The sequence below is a fragment of the Perca fluviatilis genome, chromosome 2, assembly GCF_010015445.1.
Source record: "Perca fluviatilis chromosome 2, GENO_Pfluv_1.0, whole genome shotgun sequence".
NCBI lineage: Eukaryota > Metazoa > Chordata > Actinopteri > Perciformes > Percidae > Perca > Perca fluviatilis.
The window spans coordinates 22,216,811-22,236,325 of record NC_053113.1 but is presented as its reverse complement, the minus strand read 5'-3'; the positions used below and the strand labels follow the sequence as shown (position 1 = coordinate 22,236,325).

General features: G+C 40.9%; 1 protein-coding gene across 8 annotated transcripts in view; it reads left to right on the top strand.

Annotated features, from left to right (window-relative positions):
- Positions 1-2,546: 2,546 nt before the first annotated feature.
- fli1 (Fli-1 proto-oncogene, ETS transcription factor) overlaps positions 2,547-19,515 on the top strand; it is a 33,646-nt gene continuing 16,677 nt past the window's right edge. Inside the window, exons 1-5 of one of the 8 annotated variants that reach the window (XM_039790251.1) lie at positions 2,550-2,770; positions 4,614-4,725; positions 14,244-14,455; positions 14,783-14,934; positions 16,037-16,240. In XM_039790251.1, coding sequence (XP_039646185.1) covers positions 4,660-4,725; positions 14,244-14,455; positions 14,783-14,934; positions 16,037-16,240 — 634 coding nt within the window. In that variant the 5' untranslated portion in view covers positions 2,550-2,770; positions 4,614-4,659. The other 7 variants (XM_039790268.1, XM_039790240.1, XM_039790259.1 and 4 more) reach the window with 7 other exon arrangements.

Sequence of the window (19,515 nt, the reverse complement as noted above, 5' to 3'; positions counted from 1 at the left end):
CCACTCTTTTTTTAACATGAGCCCTGTGCTGTTCCATGTCTGGCCCATGACTGCCTGGAAGCTTGCGTGAAAAGATTTGCTACTCTGCCCTGCCTTCTCTGGTGCCACACTGCCATTTTCTCTCTCCCAGAGGAGCAAAAAAAAAAAAGGGTCTGGAATGAGACCGATCTCCATCTTCAGATCATCTCTCGGTTGCTCTTTCAACTAAATAAATAACTCATTACAGTTCAGAGTAAGGAGCTTCATTTACTCTGGGCGATGTAATCGCAGATGTCTGTAGGTTGCCCACATCATCTCAAATATAAGTGTTTTTGGTGGAATCCCAAGAGAATGAACTCTGAAATGTTAACATACCAGTGAGGAAAGACTGCCAGTGGACTGCATATGGGAAACTGTTGACGGCAGATTGTTTGGCCTCACTGCAAAGTGAGATTAAGTTTGCTAAAAAAAATTTAAAAAAACAGCAGTACAGAAGGAGATTCTGTCAACAATATGAAAGCATATATATTCTAAATAATCCTGAAAGACAATCAACAGGGAGTCTTGTGTGAGCCCCAAACCAAGAGGCATAATTACCCCACAGCCACATTCCACATGTAATGTCAATACCATGGCAAAAACAAGAAGTCCCGGATGGTGCAAGACTCAAGAGTTGATGAAACAACCAGACAATTTGCAAATATATTCAGGTTTTTTTTCAACTCCTTAAAAAAACTCAAGAAAGAGTGTTGACACATAGGACAAAGCAATCAGAATGTTGACAGTCACAGTGGATCAGTTGAACCACCTTTGATAGGTTTAACAGGCACTAATAATTAACTTATATATATATATATATATGATATGATATGAATTGACTTAGTGTAGGTCTAGTACTGACACATAACAGTTATATCCGAAATTTCTCTTTGTCTTCTTTTCAGTGCTGTAGTAGATAGCAACCTGTTTCTTCTCATTCTAAAGTGAAAATGGGATTTAACTTAACATGTGATGTTTTCAATGCTGATGGCACATTTGAGAATGAGTTCTGATAGTAAGCTCTTGACTTATAACCATCAAAAGCTGCTTTTGGTTCATGGATACACTTCACTTAGTCTGGTGTCCTACTAAAACAGCTAATGGCTCTACCTTTATTAATATTAGTATTAATATTAGCTAATCATTTTTTTGGAGAATTTAATAGTTGCTGTTCAAATGTGTTAGAAAACTTCTTCTACTGTATCCTGAGGAAGGCAACACAGCAGTCGCATGAATGCCATTTTTCAGTAAAACGGATGTTGGGATTTCCGTCCATTGTTTCTTGCTGGGAACACTATTATCGGTGTTGTTGTTTTTAATCATTGCATTAGGAAGCGGTGCCACAAACAGAAGGTCTAGCCGGTGATGAAAGAGACGACCTTTTTACCAGATGACCCCCAGCACTGTAACTTCCAAATGTTTCCAGACTTTTTTCTGTCATTACCTCACTATTTACCAAAAAATAACACATAAAGTAGGCTAATCATAATCAAAAAATATTTTTATATGATGGATGCGTGTTGCAAATGAGCAAATGAAATAGGCCTAAAGTACAGCAACAGATCCCACAACTCACACTCATCTTTGGCATGTGTTAGGGCTTTCCAATGCAAAAAAAAAAAGAAAAGAAAGAAAAAACGTTACAGGCGACTTCTCTGTTTCACTTTGGTTGCTCTGCGTGAAATAGCGACCTTGATGAGGCTGTAAAATGCTATGGTTGGGCGACTTTCCTTACCGTGAATTGCCCCACATCCTATGGGGGACTCTTCGAAGATGAGGGCAGCAATGTGAAGGAAATGAAGTTAGTGAACTGAGTGGGGTCAACTGAGCAGGAAAAGACAAACCCGCTGCAGAGGAACTCGTGCTGCTGGTTGTATTCCTGCGGGAACTGTCACCATGAGGACAGACAGGAACATGAATGAATGTCTGCAGAGAAACTCCTGAGTGCATGTTGCCGATGGCTATTAAAATTAATTGTACTGATTTAAAGTCAACATAATAGCAGGTTATGTATTCCTACTTGCATGGATATTTTGCAGAGTAGGCTGTAGAGGTGTGAAGATCAAAAAGATGCTCTATATGTTCCAGATATATAGGCTACAGCAGATCAAGCCTGGTCCTTGTGAATGATCTTTTATGGGGATTTAGATGTATTATGTCGTTATAATACATCTAAATACAATTGTCCACCTTTTATTTGCGGAGAGAAGGTGAAAGAAAGTACAATTACATTTCTTAGAGGAATATTATGTTTTTGTAATGATGTTTGTGGGGCTTTTGAAGTTCTCTGACTGTCCACAGAGCAGTTTAACCACATACACCACCGCTGTTCCGATATCTGCAGTGTTGTGTGAACTTAATCACAAATGAATACTAATAACTATTGAGACATCTAAAACTATATGTAGGCTATACAGACTTTTTTTTCGACACTTTCCTTTACCAAAATACGTTATAAAGCAGATTTATGACGCTCTTACTCTCTCTGCTTTCCCCTTATTTCATGGTTCAGTGGCCTCACACGGCAGGCAAGGGGAGGTTTTCTCTCGCTGCTCATTGGTCGCGACTCTCCCATCTCAGCAACATTTCCATGCATACACCCGGCGCTCCTTTTCAGCCCCTTTCAAAAATAACTCACTGTCATCATTATTAGAAAACGGCTTTGGCTTTGCCTGGACGGGACTAATTGTTTAGAATTGGCGAAGGAGTGATTTGATCGAAAACGACATAACGACCGAGAGAAAAACGACAGGTGAGTGAGAAAAATAACACTTCGCGTTTGCTGAAAGGCTTTTCTCAGACAAACTCTGCAGCAAAGGTGTCCATGCAGGAGGACTATAAATCATGTCCACTTGTTTTATTGTTATTGTTGATAGTCACATTGTAAAAAAAAATAAACCAAACAGATTGATATATAAAAAGAGCGGATGTTTCGGAAAGTGTATGAAACTGCCTCTATTTCTAATATTGTGTGTCTTATTGCAGTCTTGACATTTAACTTTTTTTTTTTAAAGGTCTGAGTTAAATATGGGTTTTGCAATGGAAAAAAAATACAGAACTATTGTGAGATCACCTCTTCGCTGTATCACTTTAGAGGGTTTTAGTCTACATGTAAGATGAAAAAAAAAATGGAATGCGTATTAGCTCAAAATCAGTTGGCTCTCGTTTATGATGGATAACAGCAAGGTAAGATGCTTAAAATGTAACACTAGAGGGGTCCCGGCCCACGGGGTTGTCTCGGAGGGAGGTTCACGCCGTTATTCACCAGTCCTCCTCTGCCTAATTGGCTGCAGATGCGGTGTCCTATGCACTTTTTACCGCGTAGAAATTGGATGCATTTGGGGAACTTTATGAGGCGAGCCCTGCATTTGCCTGCAGGAGCCGAGAAGACAAAAAAGCAAAAAAAAAAAAAAAAAAAAAAAACACATTGGTCCTCTACATTAAGCCGTGCCACGTTCATATATAACCCCTCTCTTTCTTGGCTAATTTATCATGGGGCAGGAATTCAATGAAAAGAAGTAGAAAAAACTTGGACGTGAAATTGTGCTGTAAAAAAAGATAAATTATAGTGCTGTTAAACCCCTGAGCGTGTGTAGGAAGGTATAAGTCCCCTTTTTTTATTGTATAATTTTTCTCTTTTTTTCCCGTTGAATTTCCCTGTCAGGTATTGGCACAAGATCACAAGGGCGCGTCTGCATCTAACACTAATTACGCTCAAATGCAGAGTCGGTAAAAGGTTCACGGTTGTATATTTATAATCCTCCTGACAGGTCAGAGCACACATGCTACTGAACAGGAGAATGATGTCCCATAGGCCTTGTTAAGATATGTTGAACTTTAGTGGTGCGTCCTGCATGCCAATATAGTGGTCTATATACGTTCATTTGCTTTATCACACAGTCTATATAACAACCATTATGCCGCTGCCTTCCTAATAATTGCACAAGGAGGGAAGGGCTAAAGACACCGTCCTCTAAGTGCCCTTTCACCCTAGACTTTGTAAGCTGCACTTATTAAAGCGAAAAGTGTTTCAATATGTGGTAAGCTTTAGGGGAAAACGTGATGGGGGTTGGGATGGGGCCCTCTTCTTCTTCTTGCTGCCCATGCTCCTATTGGGCGACTTGGAGTCATTCATCCATGTTACCAGTAGGTTAGTGGTGTAGGCTATGCATTGGTTTTGTTAATGTACGCACAGTGGTAATTAAAAACCTACCCGTGTCTAATACCTCTGACCACCGTGGAGAAAAACGAGGCATCGATATGAATGAATCAAATGGTTATGTGTACAGTCAGACATACTTTGACTTTCCCTTTATTTTGATGGAAGTGGTTACCCATGTGTAGAGGTTCACAAAACCCGCGGTACTGTGTGTATGTAGGCTACGCTGTCCAGCACGCAGCTGTCAAGTGTGTCTTACTGACAACAAGAAAATGCATTTGTGTTTGTTTTTTTGTCGTTTGAAAGTTTAACAATATTTCAGATAACCAATAAAATAATAGGCTACATATAGAAATAAAACAATACAATCGAAAAAAAGAATACTATGTTATGTTATTACGTTATTATTTATTCTCTATATTTTCCTTTTTCTCAGGGCCCATTGGACACTGAGCACCCTTGGGCCTGTCTGTCAAGTAGACATGTTTCAAACTGTCCCTGACACGTCGTCTTACGTCAAGGTAAGACACCACCGTCTCTTCGATCAGGTAATGTTGGAGGGACAAACTGGGGGTCCTTTCATTTTTTTTTTTTTTACTCAGGCTGTGATGTCCAACCATATCTCCTCGTATTCAAGTCATTCCAGTCTTACAGTGTCTTAGAGTGTAAAAACAATCAGTGATGATTATCTATAATTATTTCTATTAGAAATAAGTATTAGGCTACATGTTTACAGTTAATTTGCTGATGCTGATTTTAAAGGATACAAATAAAAAAAGGCTTCTTCTTGCAAAATGATAATTAGAAGAGCAGAAGTAGCTTAGCACAGATGCCATGCTTATTTGATTGCCACCTTGTTATGTAGTAAACGGCTGCATGTTTACGCTGTAAAGTCACTTGTTGAAATGTGGCTATTTTGTGGTCTATCTGAAGTGCCAAGATCGATTCCACTTTTGTCGATGTTTTTTTTTGTCTTAAAAATGCTGCTGTTATGGCTCATTATTATGTTTGACGTCATGAATCTCTTCTCTCTCTCTCTCTCACTCTCTCTCCCTCTCTCTCTCCCCTCCACAGTCCTGAGAATGTAAATAAAGCAAACAGCACACATCTGGTTTTCACATAAAAAAACGGCATCGCGTCACACATGGCGCAGCGTGAATACCTGCAAATGCTACATTTCTGAGGCACTGACGCCATTAAATATTTTTTATATAAAACCTTGTGTATGACCATGTAAAGTTTACCGTGTACTTAGTTAGTCAATTAATCTGGCAGTATGACGTTTTGCTCACATCCATCATAATAATCCTCCGAGGGTGACTGCTCGGATTGTGCCTGATTAAAATGAGCCATTGTGCAGAGGCGAGCTGAAGTAATATCTTCATAATCAAGGAATTTTTCCAAGGGCGACCTGTTAATGTTTTGAAGACTTATTCCCCCTTTGAATAAGGGCTCTTTTCATCCAGCCACAGCGTTTGTGCCACTGCAGAAAGACTCGGCGTTTCAGGCCTCAGAACAATTCCTGATTTGTTGTGAGAGTTGAATAGCGCGGAATGTTTGAGGAGAAAATATGCTCTTAATTGAGTCTTTCTGCTTTGATTTGCTGTGGAAATGCAGCGTAGATTATTTCTGTTTGTTCTGATTCCAATAATGTTGTTTTTCTTATTCTGCTCGGATTCAGGGTAGCGTGTATTTTTTGCGTGCAAGTGCTGCACTCACTGGCTCACTCACATTCAGGGAGATATTGGTCAGAATGTGGCACGCCTCAATACAAAATCTAAAGAAATATTCCTCATTCAAGCGAATCCACGGCCCAACATTTGGTTTTGTTTGGTTAAGGCCAGGCGAGACTGGAACTCTCCAATAAAAATAAATCTCAAATTAATTATGGCCTAGAGCGAGGGGCCAGACAGTTCGTGCTTATATGTGCTGCAGACTCCATTTTTTTGCCCTCGGTATTTTGACCGAGAGAAGGAGTGATCTGAATACAAGTCTGATGTCTAATAAACAGCAAAGTTAGCAGGCTCACATTGACTGGGGCTGTTTTTTTATTTGGAAAAGTCTCTCACAACACTCAGCACTGGAAGTAATTCCCCACCCCACCTTTGACATATCAAATGAGGTACCCATGTGCAACCTACCATTCGGAGACTACACTATAAATGTTTTTTTTGTTTTTTTAAACAGAAAAAACAAGCATGTTGACTTGTTTTGAAAAAGTGTCTTGAATACAATACACTGTTAACAAAAATGTGCCTGATTAAAGAAACCTCATACAGTTTATGTCCCTGTTTATACAGTATTCCCCTTTTGACAGATTGTTTGGATTTGTTTGGCTTATGCGAGAAATAAATACTAGTGTACCAATACTCACTTTCTCTAACCAAATTCACCATACATCAAATCTTCCTATGAGCCTAACAATTGAAACACGGCTCAACATCAACGCTGTATAGTGTCCGCCCACCTCTGGCTGCTTGCCCTAGCGGAGAGACAGAGGAGCTACTGGCTCATGGTGTAAGGAAGAAATGTCTGGCTGTCTAGTTTCAGCGTCAAGCCAGATGTTTTGTGGTTCACTGTATAAACCAACCTGCATCTGTTTATTGGCCTCCCAAAATGTTTGTTACCACTGTATTCATTATGGTCTTGGTAGGTCCTGGACCCCTAGTCTTCCTAATAGGTATGAGTGGGATGGCAGGTATTTTAATACAGAGAGGGAGTGATCTTGTCTGAGGCAAGCTGTTGGCGAAATGTTGTTTGATTAGAATATCAGACTTGGCAGGTAAACACAAGGGGTTTGTGTCATTTGAAAAGCATCCTGGAAAGTATGTCATAACACTGCATGGACTATAGTGGAGGGTAAGCTTTCCTTTTTATTAATGGAACCTAATGACATGAATCCAAATACCCACATCACAGTATAAAACAAAAAAAAGTGGGGTGTTTTAAGAGATGTGGTTCTATTACTGGTCATAAAGCCCTGTATGGTGAATCACCAACTCTCCTAAATGTGCCACTTTATCACTAATCTTCCTAAAATAAAATGCCTCTTTGAAAACCTCAGACATTGGAATGTATAGAAAAACAGAAAAATAAAGAAACCAAACCAGTCACTGAAGAGTTAAACAAGGTGTCTCCCTTAATTACACGAGTCTGAACTGGCCTCAGGCAGGAGAAGCCTTGACCCTTAGCAGGATCCAGATGTGGTGGTCCCAAGGGTGGGGGCCCTCAGCCCGACCAGACCCCCAAGTCGAGAGCAGACAGGCCGGCCCTGCTGCCAGTCCTTGTGGAGGCGCAGTCTCCGTTTGGCCACTCGAACCCCAACACTGCAAAAAATATTCATCATCATCATCATCATCATCATCATCATCATCATCATCATGATTTCAACTAAATCGTAGTATTGTTAAGCGTTATAAAAACTGGCAGTATAATGAGATACATTCACTTTGGTTCAAAGAAAAGTATTTTCCTATCAAATGTGATTTTCTTGATAGTGATGAATTGATCGCTAAACTACTCAAAATGAATAACTGAAACAATTAAAATAGTATAATCTGGAACGTGGATTTCCTTTAAATCTAAGTTATCTACTCGTTCGATTTACATGTTGTATATATCACTGAAATGCTGAATGTGCTGTGAAAATGGACGTTTCTTGCAGTGTTATTGGTCTGGTCACGTTCTGAGCTGGCTCCATGTCTAGCATCTGCACTAAAATTATGCTTGAATTGATGAGGGCAATTTCATAGAGCAGACGAAAAGAAAAAAAAAACCTATGTGGGGGTAGGGATTAGGGGATTTCTCTTTTGGGGGCTCAGGCGAGTAGATACATCATTGAATAACAATGGCAAATTCAATAAGAACAACAATAATAAAAATAATATTAACAATTTGCATTTGAGCCCTCTTTTCAAATGCGCTTTTTTTTGTAATGCAGGCTGCTTTCATCCATTCAGTTGTGCGCGGAACAGCAGACGCACACGTGTAGAGCAGACCCTCAGACTGTAGTGCGGTTAGGAGCTGAATGCTTGGGTTTTATTAATGGTGTCTCAGGAAAACTTCACAGAGAGTTGTAACATTAAAAAAGACATGGTTGCCACAACTCCTGCAAAAGGTGTTCAGGTTTCTCTCCTGTCTTGATTTAGAGCATTATCAGCAGTAAGTCTGAGAGAAACATCTGAAACTTCATTTAATGTATCACTTCCACTATGGAATTTAGGATAAAACAGAGAATATACTGATTTACAGAGGGATGGAGGCATGGCGAGATGCACGTCTAAAGTGTAGGCGTGAACCAAAAAAAGCGCTCTAAAACGTGGGATCACATAACTTAAGAGTGTCCTGCGACAGTAAACCTCATTATCGAAAACCTCAGTTAAATGTGTGCAGAAATAATTCATAAGTCGGACAAATAGAAAACCCTTCCACACCATATGTGACACAACTGGGAAAGCAAAACACGAGCCTATTCAGGCTACACAGCAATGGCTGTGCGCAACGCAGGCAGTCATCCTGTAAATATTTCCGAGCAGAAAAACATAACAGTGGAGCGAACACTCAATTGTTTTCCCTGCTTATCTCTCTGGGACAGTATCCTGCTTTTTTGAAGGCAGGGCTTTCGGTGACACACAGCTTCCTTCTCAACCTTCTGAACAGTGGTGACTTCACTTCCCAAATTTAGAGGAAAGAAAAAACTCAATCCGGTAAAAGTGTCTCTTTCTCTCCGCCGCATACCGGGGGCTGGAATTAATTCAGGAGCGTGTCATGTTTGGGATATTGTCGGGGTCCGCTGAAAATTGCGCAAAATGGACGGAACTATTAAGGTAAGGGTGGAGAACGGGGTGTATGAGTTTGTGGGAGACTGCTTTTTCGGAGTTGCGCCTCCTTTTTTTAAGCAATGGGTTGAAATGCCCCTCTGTGTCGGTCTGTGAGCTGGGACCTCCAATCTGACGACGATGAGCGGCTTTTTTCTCTCGGTCTGAAAGCGGTAACCAGATTTCCTTCGTTTTCCTCTTTCTTTGAAAGTATCCCTTTCTCAATAAGCTGCCTGGTTGTGAGGATACGCTACGGTGTGGATTCAAGGCTAAATCAGAATCACGCTTTGGATTTTGGGGACCAATAAGCGCACAATTACGCACCTCTGGAAAGACATAAAGGAGTGGCTATTTATTTCAGAACCTACGCTGAATGTACTTTGATATAGGTATATGTAATCCACGAGTTCAACGATTTGGTTTAGTCTGGGCAGCGGGGATTGAGCAATAGCCATGGCAGGATGTGCCGCTGGATACGATGTGTCGAGCTGCGCAACAGCGGTGTGGCACGTCGCCCGGCTCGTTCCGAAGAAACTGCCGTGGGTCAAAAAAGTGTGGTGGATTGGTTATTTACACAAGAAATAATCTATCTTTCTCTTTGTTGCTGTTGAATATTGTAACGTCTCACCCTCCCTTGCGCACAAAGTTTTGTGAAAGTGTAAGGAAAGCTGTCATTTGGTAATTGCATGCGGTAACTGCTCTGTTTGCAACACTTAAAGCCCACATGCTTTACAATGATACCTTGGCTTGATCCTTATATAGTTACACAACTGTTTTGAAACGGTATGTTGGTAGTCAAGAGCGCTGGTCTATATTAACTTTGGCTACTGGCCCCCGACAGTCAAATTCCAGATGCATTATGGCTGCAGCCACCAGATGTTGAATGGCAAGTCCCTATTAGTTCACCCTGCGATGCGTTCAGTCTGTGTCCTCCGGTGTAAGCTCAGAAGAATGCAGCAGTCTGCATTTGCTCGTATTGTTGCTGTTTCTTTGAGAAATGTAAAGTAACGGGTTTGTGGCGGCTGGGTGTGGTGTGAGTTTTGGAAGAGTGTAAACGTTGGCCAGACAAAAATGTCAGGCTGCATATAGTCACTAAAATCCCTTCATTCACCGCTCACAGCGCTGTGATTGTTTTGTTATGTATCGGGGACGAAAGCCATGCTGCAGGAGGACATTAATGTCTCAGACTGGATGTTTGTAACAAAGCAAGAGGTTTGTGATAATTAATGTAATCATAATTGAATCCTTGGGTGTAAATGACTGGCTGCTAGCTGCATTCCTGCTCGCTAAAAGAAAGGAAGGGCTCTCTAGCCATGAGAGCTTCCTGCTCCACACAATCTTTTCCTGACAGGTTTCCTCTTCCTCCTTAAACAAAGGACAGGAATGCCCCCCTCTGGGTGGCTCCTGCTAGATGGCTGTGTGTGTGAACGCCAAACAATCACACGTGAAGTCTGGACGTGGAGCTATTGCATATGTCTGCTCCAGGCGCGTCGTGACGCATTTGGAGAGATATACTTGGTTGATGTAAACCGAACAGAGGTGGCTCCCAGCAGGTGTCACACGCACACAATGCTTCTAATGGTTCCGTTTAACAGCTTTCCCCCCACTCTGTCTGTGGCACTGCAAAACGATATATGGCAAAAATAGAATTCAGATTACTTATTTATGTTTTCAGAAAAAAAAATTATATTAAGAACAAAAAACTTTTTTGACTCAGGACTTGTATAGAGTTTTAAGTGATTATGTTGAGATATGGTCCTCGGGAGTAATTAATCTAGATTAAAAGTGGAAATTTATCTGTGGACATTGTGAGAGACAGAAAACCGCCTGTAGCTCTTTGGCAGTATGTGTATGTTCCATGGAGATACTGGAAAGAAGGCACTGGTCTGTCATCCTTGCAGCTTCTCTTCATAAGAGTGGTGTGATCCTATTTAAAAAAAAAAAAAAAAAAAACCATCTGCAATCTTAAATAGGCACACACCACTTGCCAATCATAGTTTCAATTGCACAGGCTGATATGTCACTGTAAATATAACGTGCAACAGTCATAATAGCTCAGTAAGCCCTTATCAGGCTGCAATGAGACATTCCCTCACTCTTCTACACTTTATCATCCACAGACTAGCTGGTGTGTTCTGCTCAGATAGTGAGTCCTGCTGCCAGGGTTCAGACTATGATGGATCCACTGATGAAATCACTGGAAAATCTAATTCTGGCGAGATGGTTAAACGCTCCAGAGAGGTTCAGCTTTTTTAACCACCCATTAACCTTAAGAGTAGTATTTCATTGACATAGTAGTATAGGCTTATACAAAACATTTTTTTTATTTGATATGTCTCATAGACAAAGCTGGTTCTAACTGTGTGAAGTAAAAAGATGTATCTTGTGTTTTAGAAGGAGTTTGACTTGACTCACTCCTCACCACATTATTTAAATAGAAGACAAGTGCTTTTTATTCCAGGGTGTCTACAAGCTGTCACACTTTGTAAATCTTTGTATCCATACTTTGATTGGTGCAGACACAGACAGTAGGGGGTGTGTGGCATTACAACCAAGGGCACTACAGAGCAATTACAAATTAAAACCTTTTTCCACTGCGAAGGTCAACATAACTTGAGAAAATGAATGATAAAGAGCGAAGGCCTCACCTGTAGCATCTGCGATGCTTTCAAATATTAATTAGAAGTATTTCAACTTTAGTATGCTAATTAAGGAAAAGCACAGATTGAGTGGCTGCCAATCAGTATCAAAGTAAAACTTTTGCTATAAAAAGAGACATTTATCATCCAAACAGGGATAAGTGAACTATTTCTACTTGTATGAAATGTCTTAGAATGGAATGATACTGAAGTTATGTGAGATCCTGAGGATTTTGCTTTCATGAAAGCAGCATTTTAGAGAATGCAAACGGCTACATGTTGGAAATACTGATCAATGAATATCAAGTAGCGTTTTCCCCCCGAAGCAGATATGTGGCATTTTGGAATGAAATAATTCAGTCCTCAGGAATTAGACACGTCTCGTTCTAAGCTGTGCCATCAGATCCTATCAGATCCAGATGTGCATCAGACCCGAGCCTAATCCCCAGCAGAAGCATATGACTGTAATGATTTCACTTGATTTTCTGACTCATTGTTATTTTTGTGTTTGTATGTTTTTAACAATGATGGATGGACCAATTATAAGAAAGGCTGACTCTTTAAGTTATTGATGAGCAGGATCCCCATTCGGTGCCAGCTAAAAGTTGCCTGGCACCGGTCTGACATGGTGACATTGCCCAACTGTGTTCATTGTCAAACACTTAGTGGTGACAACTGTATGTTAAAAAGTAAACCTCAAAGTACACAATCCATGCTTTACTTCCAAGACATTACACAAGGAGCATGTTGGAAACCACGTAATATCTTGGCCAGCCGCAAGTTTCTGCATTTGTTTTCTTTAATAAACTTACATTTCTCCAGCTGAGCTACAGCAGAGGGGTCAGTGTAGCAATGACCCCCCCCGCTTCTGTTGAGTCTTCAGCTGTGGAGGGAAGCCCAACGCTCAGACAAGACAGACACATCAGGGCATGACAGGGAAGTTTTGGGTCCAAGTTAAGAACTGATAATGAGCAAGAGAAAATGATTACACAACCAGCAATCTGGAAAGATTTGGTTTAGAATATTTTTATTTGTCAGCCCATACAGTAAACATGAGAGTTTGAGAGCCATTGCTTTTGTTTGTTTTTGTTTTTGTGATCCAATGTCCAACCTTTACTGGTAGAACAGCTGTATGTATTGAATGATAATGTCGGTAAACCAGTACGTGGGTAAAGCCGAGCTTTACAACTCTGTCATACTCCCTGATTGAAGGCATCCTAACATCAACAGGAAGCTGCAGTTGCTCCGTGGGCTGTGTACACAAACTACTTAGGATGCCAGACTACGATATGACCCATAACTACACATAATTGCTGTAAACAAAAAAATACACAAGAGATTGAAAATTTGACATCACAGGTTTCCGGGTAGTGTAAAATGAAAGACTGGAGTTGTATTTACTCATGTTTGTGAGTTTATTGTTATCATTCTTATTACACAACTATGTATTACTACTGAAAACAATTTGATATTTTTGAGAAATATGCCTCTTTGCTTTATTTGCAGAGAATTAGAAAAACAGACTGATACCACTGTAATATCTGTCTGTTAACCCTTGTGTTGTCCTCAGGTCAAATTTGACCCATTTTTAAAGTTTTTTATATCAGAAATATGTTTTTTTTTCATCCAAACTGCCCAAAAATAACATGGATGCATGGAAGCACGTTGTGTGGAAGCCATAAAACATTCTTCGCAGGTAACATGAATGATTAATTCCATTGAATGTTGGGTGTTTTATTAAATTTTATAGCATTTAAAAAAAAAGAAATGGTTTTACTAAACTTTGACATAAACTGTGATCCACTCAACATCCTCTGATCTTAACTGTTAGTCAAAATAATTGATAGTTTCTGTGTTTTTTAAACAAAAAATAAATTAGGTTCATTGACCATGAATTTTAAAAAAGCGTTGGGGGAAAAAAAAGTCACAAAAACGTTTTAAAAAGTGTCAAAAGCACAGAAAAAACGTCGGAAAAAGCGCCCACAAAAGGTCATTTTCAATTTTGACCCAGAAGGACAACAAGTTAATGGTCTACAGGAAGACAACACAAGGGTTAAATAAGAAACTGCAGCCAGGAGAAGGTTAGCTTAGCATTAAAAAGCAGGGGGAAACAGCTAGCCTGGCCATGTCCAAAAAATAAAACGCTTGTGAACCTCTAAAACTCCTCAATTAACACTGAATATCTTATTTCTTTTATATGTACAAAAAAGTGTAAAGTTGTGTGCCAATCAACCAGCAGACTCCAGGAAGTCACTGTGCCCAAAATATAGCACATAAGCCCACGTAAAACCATTTGTAAACTTTAGAAGTGTTGGTAGGTGTATTTTGTTACATTTGGATGGAGCAAGGCTAGCTTAGTCCTCCTGCGTCTAGGCTTTATGCTAAGCTAAGTCAACCAGCTGGTGGTGGTAGCCTTAAGTGAAACGGACAGACTTAACTCTCTACAAGAAAGCAAATAAGCCTATTTTGCAAAATATTGAAGTTTTTTTGTTTTCTTTAAATGTATATTGTTTAGGCTGGCTGTATACAGCTTATTTGGGAGCTCACATACTGGCACTTTAAAAATGAGTTGAGAAAGACATACCAAGTATGTGTTCCTTCCACCTACAGGAGGCGCTATCAGTGGTGAGTGAAGACCAGTCCCTATTTGAGCCTCCGTACGCTGCTGCTGCCCCTCTCCCAAAGACAGACATGACTGCATCTGGCACACAGGACTACGGCCAGACCCACAAAATCAACCCCTTACCCCCACAGCAGGAGTGGATCAACCAGCCAGTGCGGGTCAACGTCAAGAGAGAATACGAGCACATGAATGGATCCAGGTATGGCATGAAAACCACTTAACTTACATGTTTAGTGTTTAGTGAGATATGAGTTGTATCTATCTTTATTAGACATATTAGACATTTGATGTTTATTACTACAGCTGCTACTATACATATTGTCATTTGTCATTTAACAGACCATTTCTTTACCAGAGCTAACCTTCACTTGTTGCCTCTAATCTTCAGTGAACTTTTCCCTGGCTAGCGTAGGGCTTATCTATTCCATTCCAAAGTCAATGACTGAAAAAACAACAACAAAAAAACACCCAATTTATTTTGCTAAATATTATTTTTAACTTCCTCGTATGTGTGTTTGTGTAGCAGGGAGTCTCCAGTGGACTGCAGTGTGGGTAAATGCAATAAGCTTGTGGGGGGTAATGATGCATCTCAGATGAACTATGGAAACTACATGGATGAGAAGAATGCTCCTCCCCCCAACATGACAACCAATGAGCGGAGAGTCATTGTACCCGCAGGTATGTAATGACAGAAAGTATTTATATATTAAAAATAAATCATATCTTACATGATTTGAAGGTTAAATATGTGTCTGCATATGTCTGTATATCCACTGCATATTTATACAGGCGCTAAATGTTTGAGGTGTTTCACTGTGGTGCTGCTTTGATTACAGACAGAATCAGTCTCTGTTTTGGTATAATTTTGCCAATGCTGTAAATGTTTTATTAGTCCCATTTTGATTTAGCTGTTTTGCAGGGTAAAGCATTGTTCCAAAGTTTTACGTCACTCATGGGAGCACGGCTGAATGCGTGCAGGTAGAGATGTCTGTTTGTCTGCCAGGCCTATATATTTCTTCACTGGTTTCACAAATTTGATCTTTCTGTATGTGAAATAGCACAATTCAGGGAGTAACAAGTGCAGCTTCAGGGTTATAGCCTTTAGAAAAGTAATTTTAACACGTAAGTTAATTACGTTGCTACACGTAAGCCAGAGAGCCAAAGAGAATGACGGTGCTTTCCCAAATCGAATGGAGCCGTGGTCAACTTTCCATTGTAAAGGCTATTGTATTCAAATGTTAGTGCTAAACTGATGCAAACGTCCACTCATCTATTAACTGAATAGAAGCTCCACATGGAGGCCCCTCCTTAACCACAAGTGGTAAGTTTGGGGTTTGGTTTCCAGATTGGCTGTGCAGTATATCAGACTTGGATCAAGTAGTACTTGCAAATGCAATGCAAAACACACTAAAAGTTTGAACAATCACAGGAAGGGATCTCAGAGTGAATATACTACTCTGTGAAAGATTATTTACCAGAAACCTAATATGAGTCATCTGGCAAATCCTATTCATTTGGTTAAAATAAGGCAAAGAATATTATTATTGAACAAGGTCTGCTACTGATACATAATTTATACATTGGCCCCCTGCCTTTACCTTACTTGGATATGATGGTCTCCCAACTCTGTCTTCCCTGGTGTCTGTCCAGTAACAATTAGTATGGAGTCAATAATAAAAAATAAAACCTCTTCTCTCTTCTTCTTCTTCTTCTTCTTCTTCTTCTTCTTCTTCTTCTTCTTCTTCTTCTTCTTCTTCTTCTTCTTCTATGTTGCTTGCAGACCCCTCGTTGTGGTCTCAGGACCATGTGCGCCAGTGGCTGGAGTGGGCCATCAAGGAGTACGGCCTTTTAGAGATCGACACAGCCATGTTTCAGAACACAGACGGCAAAGACCTCTGTAAAATGGGCAAGGATGACTTTCTCCGGCTCACCACCATGTACAACGCCGAAGTGCTTCTCTCTCATCTCAATTACCTCAGGGAAAGTAAGTACACTTTGTGCAACTCAAGTGCTACTAAACAAAAAGGTGAATTGAGAGGAACAATGGATTGAATGAAGTAATAGGGTTTTTAAACAAATGTTGGACTCCAAGTTGTTTGACAATTGATAAAAAACAGAAGAGAAAATTTACAGCAATTTGACAGCATAATTGATAAAAAACAGAAGAGAAAATTTACAGCAATTTGACAGCATAAGGACAGTAAAAGGACACTATTTTTGGTTGTACATCCTGCTGTTTGTGCTGAAGTTGAAGTCTGCACTGGCTTCCATCTCATGCCAAAGAATGGAATTGAATCAACTTTCAGTCAAGACACAAGTCTTTTTTTCATATACTCTTCCCTACTTTTGGATGAGAAGGGAGAGTGAAAAAATGCTAAACCCCAGCAAATGACATGACACTTTGTTTGTTTTGTCACCGCACTGTAGTCATATTACCGTCAATAAACAATAGAATTGCTTTTACTGGAAACTCATTTCTTTATAATGGCTACCCAGTATTAAGCAGAGCTGTGGAAACCAAAGGGGTTTCTCTCCCTTCTCGAGATAACCATCGACTACACCCCCACTTGACTTTGCTCCGCCTTATTCCACATGGTCCAGAAAGATGAAGCCCAGGTGCATTGCCTCAGGAATCACGCAAGGCCTGTGTGTTCAGCACAGTAAAGAAAGTTGATCTGCAATTTGCAATGGAGGCAACTAAATTTGAGCCTGTTGCCTTTGAAGAGTTCCTCGGTGCAATCCTGCTTCATATGTTTCGGACGGGGAAACAAAGCCAATTTTTCTGAGGCAGTATGCAAATTACATTTTGATATAAGATGTAACATCTGGCATGCCTGTTGCTTTGAATACACAGTGATGTCTGGTTCAGACAATAGCTATGTCTACCATTTACTATAAAAATAAGCAGATCAGGAGTAATGTGATTGTTGTACATACAGAGAACAGTTTGTCCCATCTTTGAATTCTTTGCATTACAGTATGTGCTTTAAAATAGTGAGAGCTGTTTCTACTGTGGCTGCAGAATATCATGACAACACGCTGGGTGGAGTGACCGATGGCTCAACTAAATTTAACATTACTCCCAAAAAAATTGCGATGGGCCTCCGTGTGATGTAATGGGAACTTTATTTTGTGGGTGTCAACAGTTTTCTCTGTGCACGGCGTCTGGGCAGAGAGAGATGCTTGTCATGAGTATAACAGCCTCATTGTGCAGCACTGCAGCGGGTGGATCCGTCTGACTGCCACTGGGCACACTCCGCAGAGCAGTTTTCATTATGGCCACTGGCTGCGTGACTTAGCCACGGCTTAGGCGTGCTGTACCGCGACTCTGCCCATTGCTGCCCTTTTTTTCGATTTAAACCCTGTGTGTTTTGGAGACAGAGGAGATGTCTCGGGAATCCTCTCCACTTGCCAGTTGAAATTACTTTGGATACGTTCCCAACAATCAAAAAGATGAATGCTCCCGTCCCGTGCCTGCACTGACTGACCTGTTTGGGGGCAGCTCTCTGAGAAGCAAGCAGTGTGTATTATTGACACTGGGAGCCTAAGGGCAAGAGGAACCATATTAGTAAATGAACGTCTAAGGAAGACTGAGATGGAGGAGGAAGAGGAGGAGGGTTGAGGCTTTATACCGACCCTGCAGGGCTGATGATTTGGAATCTAAAGCCGCTCTCTCTTTTCCCCCCGCAGCACAAACAAACACAATCATAGACAAGGAGTAACCCCGTCCAGAAAATAGACCTCTGGCTTCACTCACGAGATTTGGAGCTGAGCCGAGCTTCGAGAATACAGAAAAAGAGAGAGGAAGGGAAATACTGAGCCAAGCCCTGGAAGTATTAGTGATTACATGTCTTCCTCCAATCCCATTCACCACTCTTCCCTGTATGACCCCCATGCTCCTCCAAAAAAAATGGATGGTCCAAAGGGCTACTACTGCAATCATTTCATACACATCTGTGTGCATCATGTGTGCGTTTGGTTGTTTATTGAACCTCTGATTAACATTCCTCAGAATCACTAAGCCCTGTACGTACACTCGGCACGGGGCAGGGACACACATCCCCACCCTACAGCCATACCATAACAAAACATTCCTGCCACGTCATGTGCGTAAATATCGTTCAGACACCACACTGGTGCAACCGCGGGCACAATCTGAACATCTGTCTGGCTACCCAGCTGCTTGCAGTAACAAGGGTAGTTGCCCATGCATTATTTTGGCCTCACTGTTGGTCACTTATCCAGATTTTTATAAGTAATGGCCGCCCGCACCCCAATGTGCTTTCAATTTTGGGTGCAATTTGAGAATTTGTTCAAATTAGTCTGTCAGGGAGGGACCGCGGACTGTTTGCTTTATCGCACCCATGTAGGTCGGTTTGATACCACATGTGCTGGAAACGGAGCAGAGCAAAAAACCTCAGACAACGAAAGCCGTATCCTCCAGCAGACAGAGATGTGAGAAGAAACAGGGAAAAAAATGGAAAGGGGAGTGAGGAGGTAAAGTAAGGAGACAGAAAACTGAGAGCAAAACTACTGTGGATCTGAAGAAACAGAGGAGTAGACACTGGATGAAGAAATATGCCCTTGACTGAGAGGTTTTACATTTGTTATTTAAGGACATGGGCAGGAGTGTGTGAGCAAGAGAAACAATTATAGAGAGTGAGTGTGGGACCAAAAAAATAAGTTCAGGGGGCCGGGGGACTATTTTTTAGAAGTGCGTGGAAACGGTCCAAGGGGGTCATGATATACTGTTGTTGGAGAATAGCAATAGTTCTGTTTCCCAGCTGTCGCCGTTGCTTGTGTGTCTGGATGGATTTACAGTGAGGGAGTCAAAAAAAAAAAAAAAAAAAAAAAAAAAAAAAAAAAAAAAAAAAAAAAAAAAAGAGTCTGGGCTTCTGCACTACCGCTGATGCTCGCTCCAGAGTGGGGGACATTCTCGAGCCCTCAATAGTTTATACAGACCATAAACATCTGGGCTCGAAGGCTGAGTAGGGAAAAAGGAGGTCTGGAGAACTCTCTCTCTCTTTCTCTCTCTCTCTCTCGCTCCCCTTTCTCCCCTCACAACATTTTTATTGAGCTCCGCTTGCATTAGTTCCTTCTATTGGCAGATTATCACTGGTGCACAGGGGCTCAACAGCCTGGCTGCGCGCCCTTTACTGTTAGCTGTCCGTCTCTTAGCCACCATTACCGAGCAGTCTGCGGCTGCTCACTTGACTGCTGGGGTTTAAGCACTTAGCACTACAGGAATTTATGTGCATA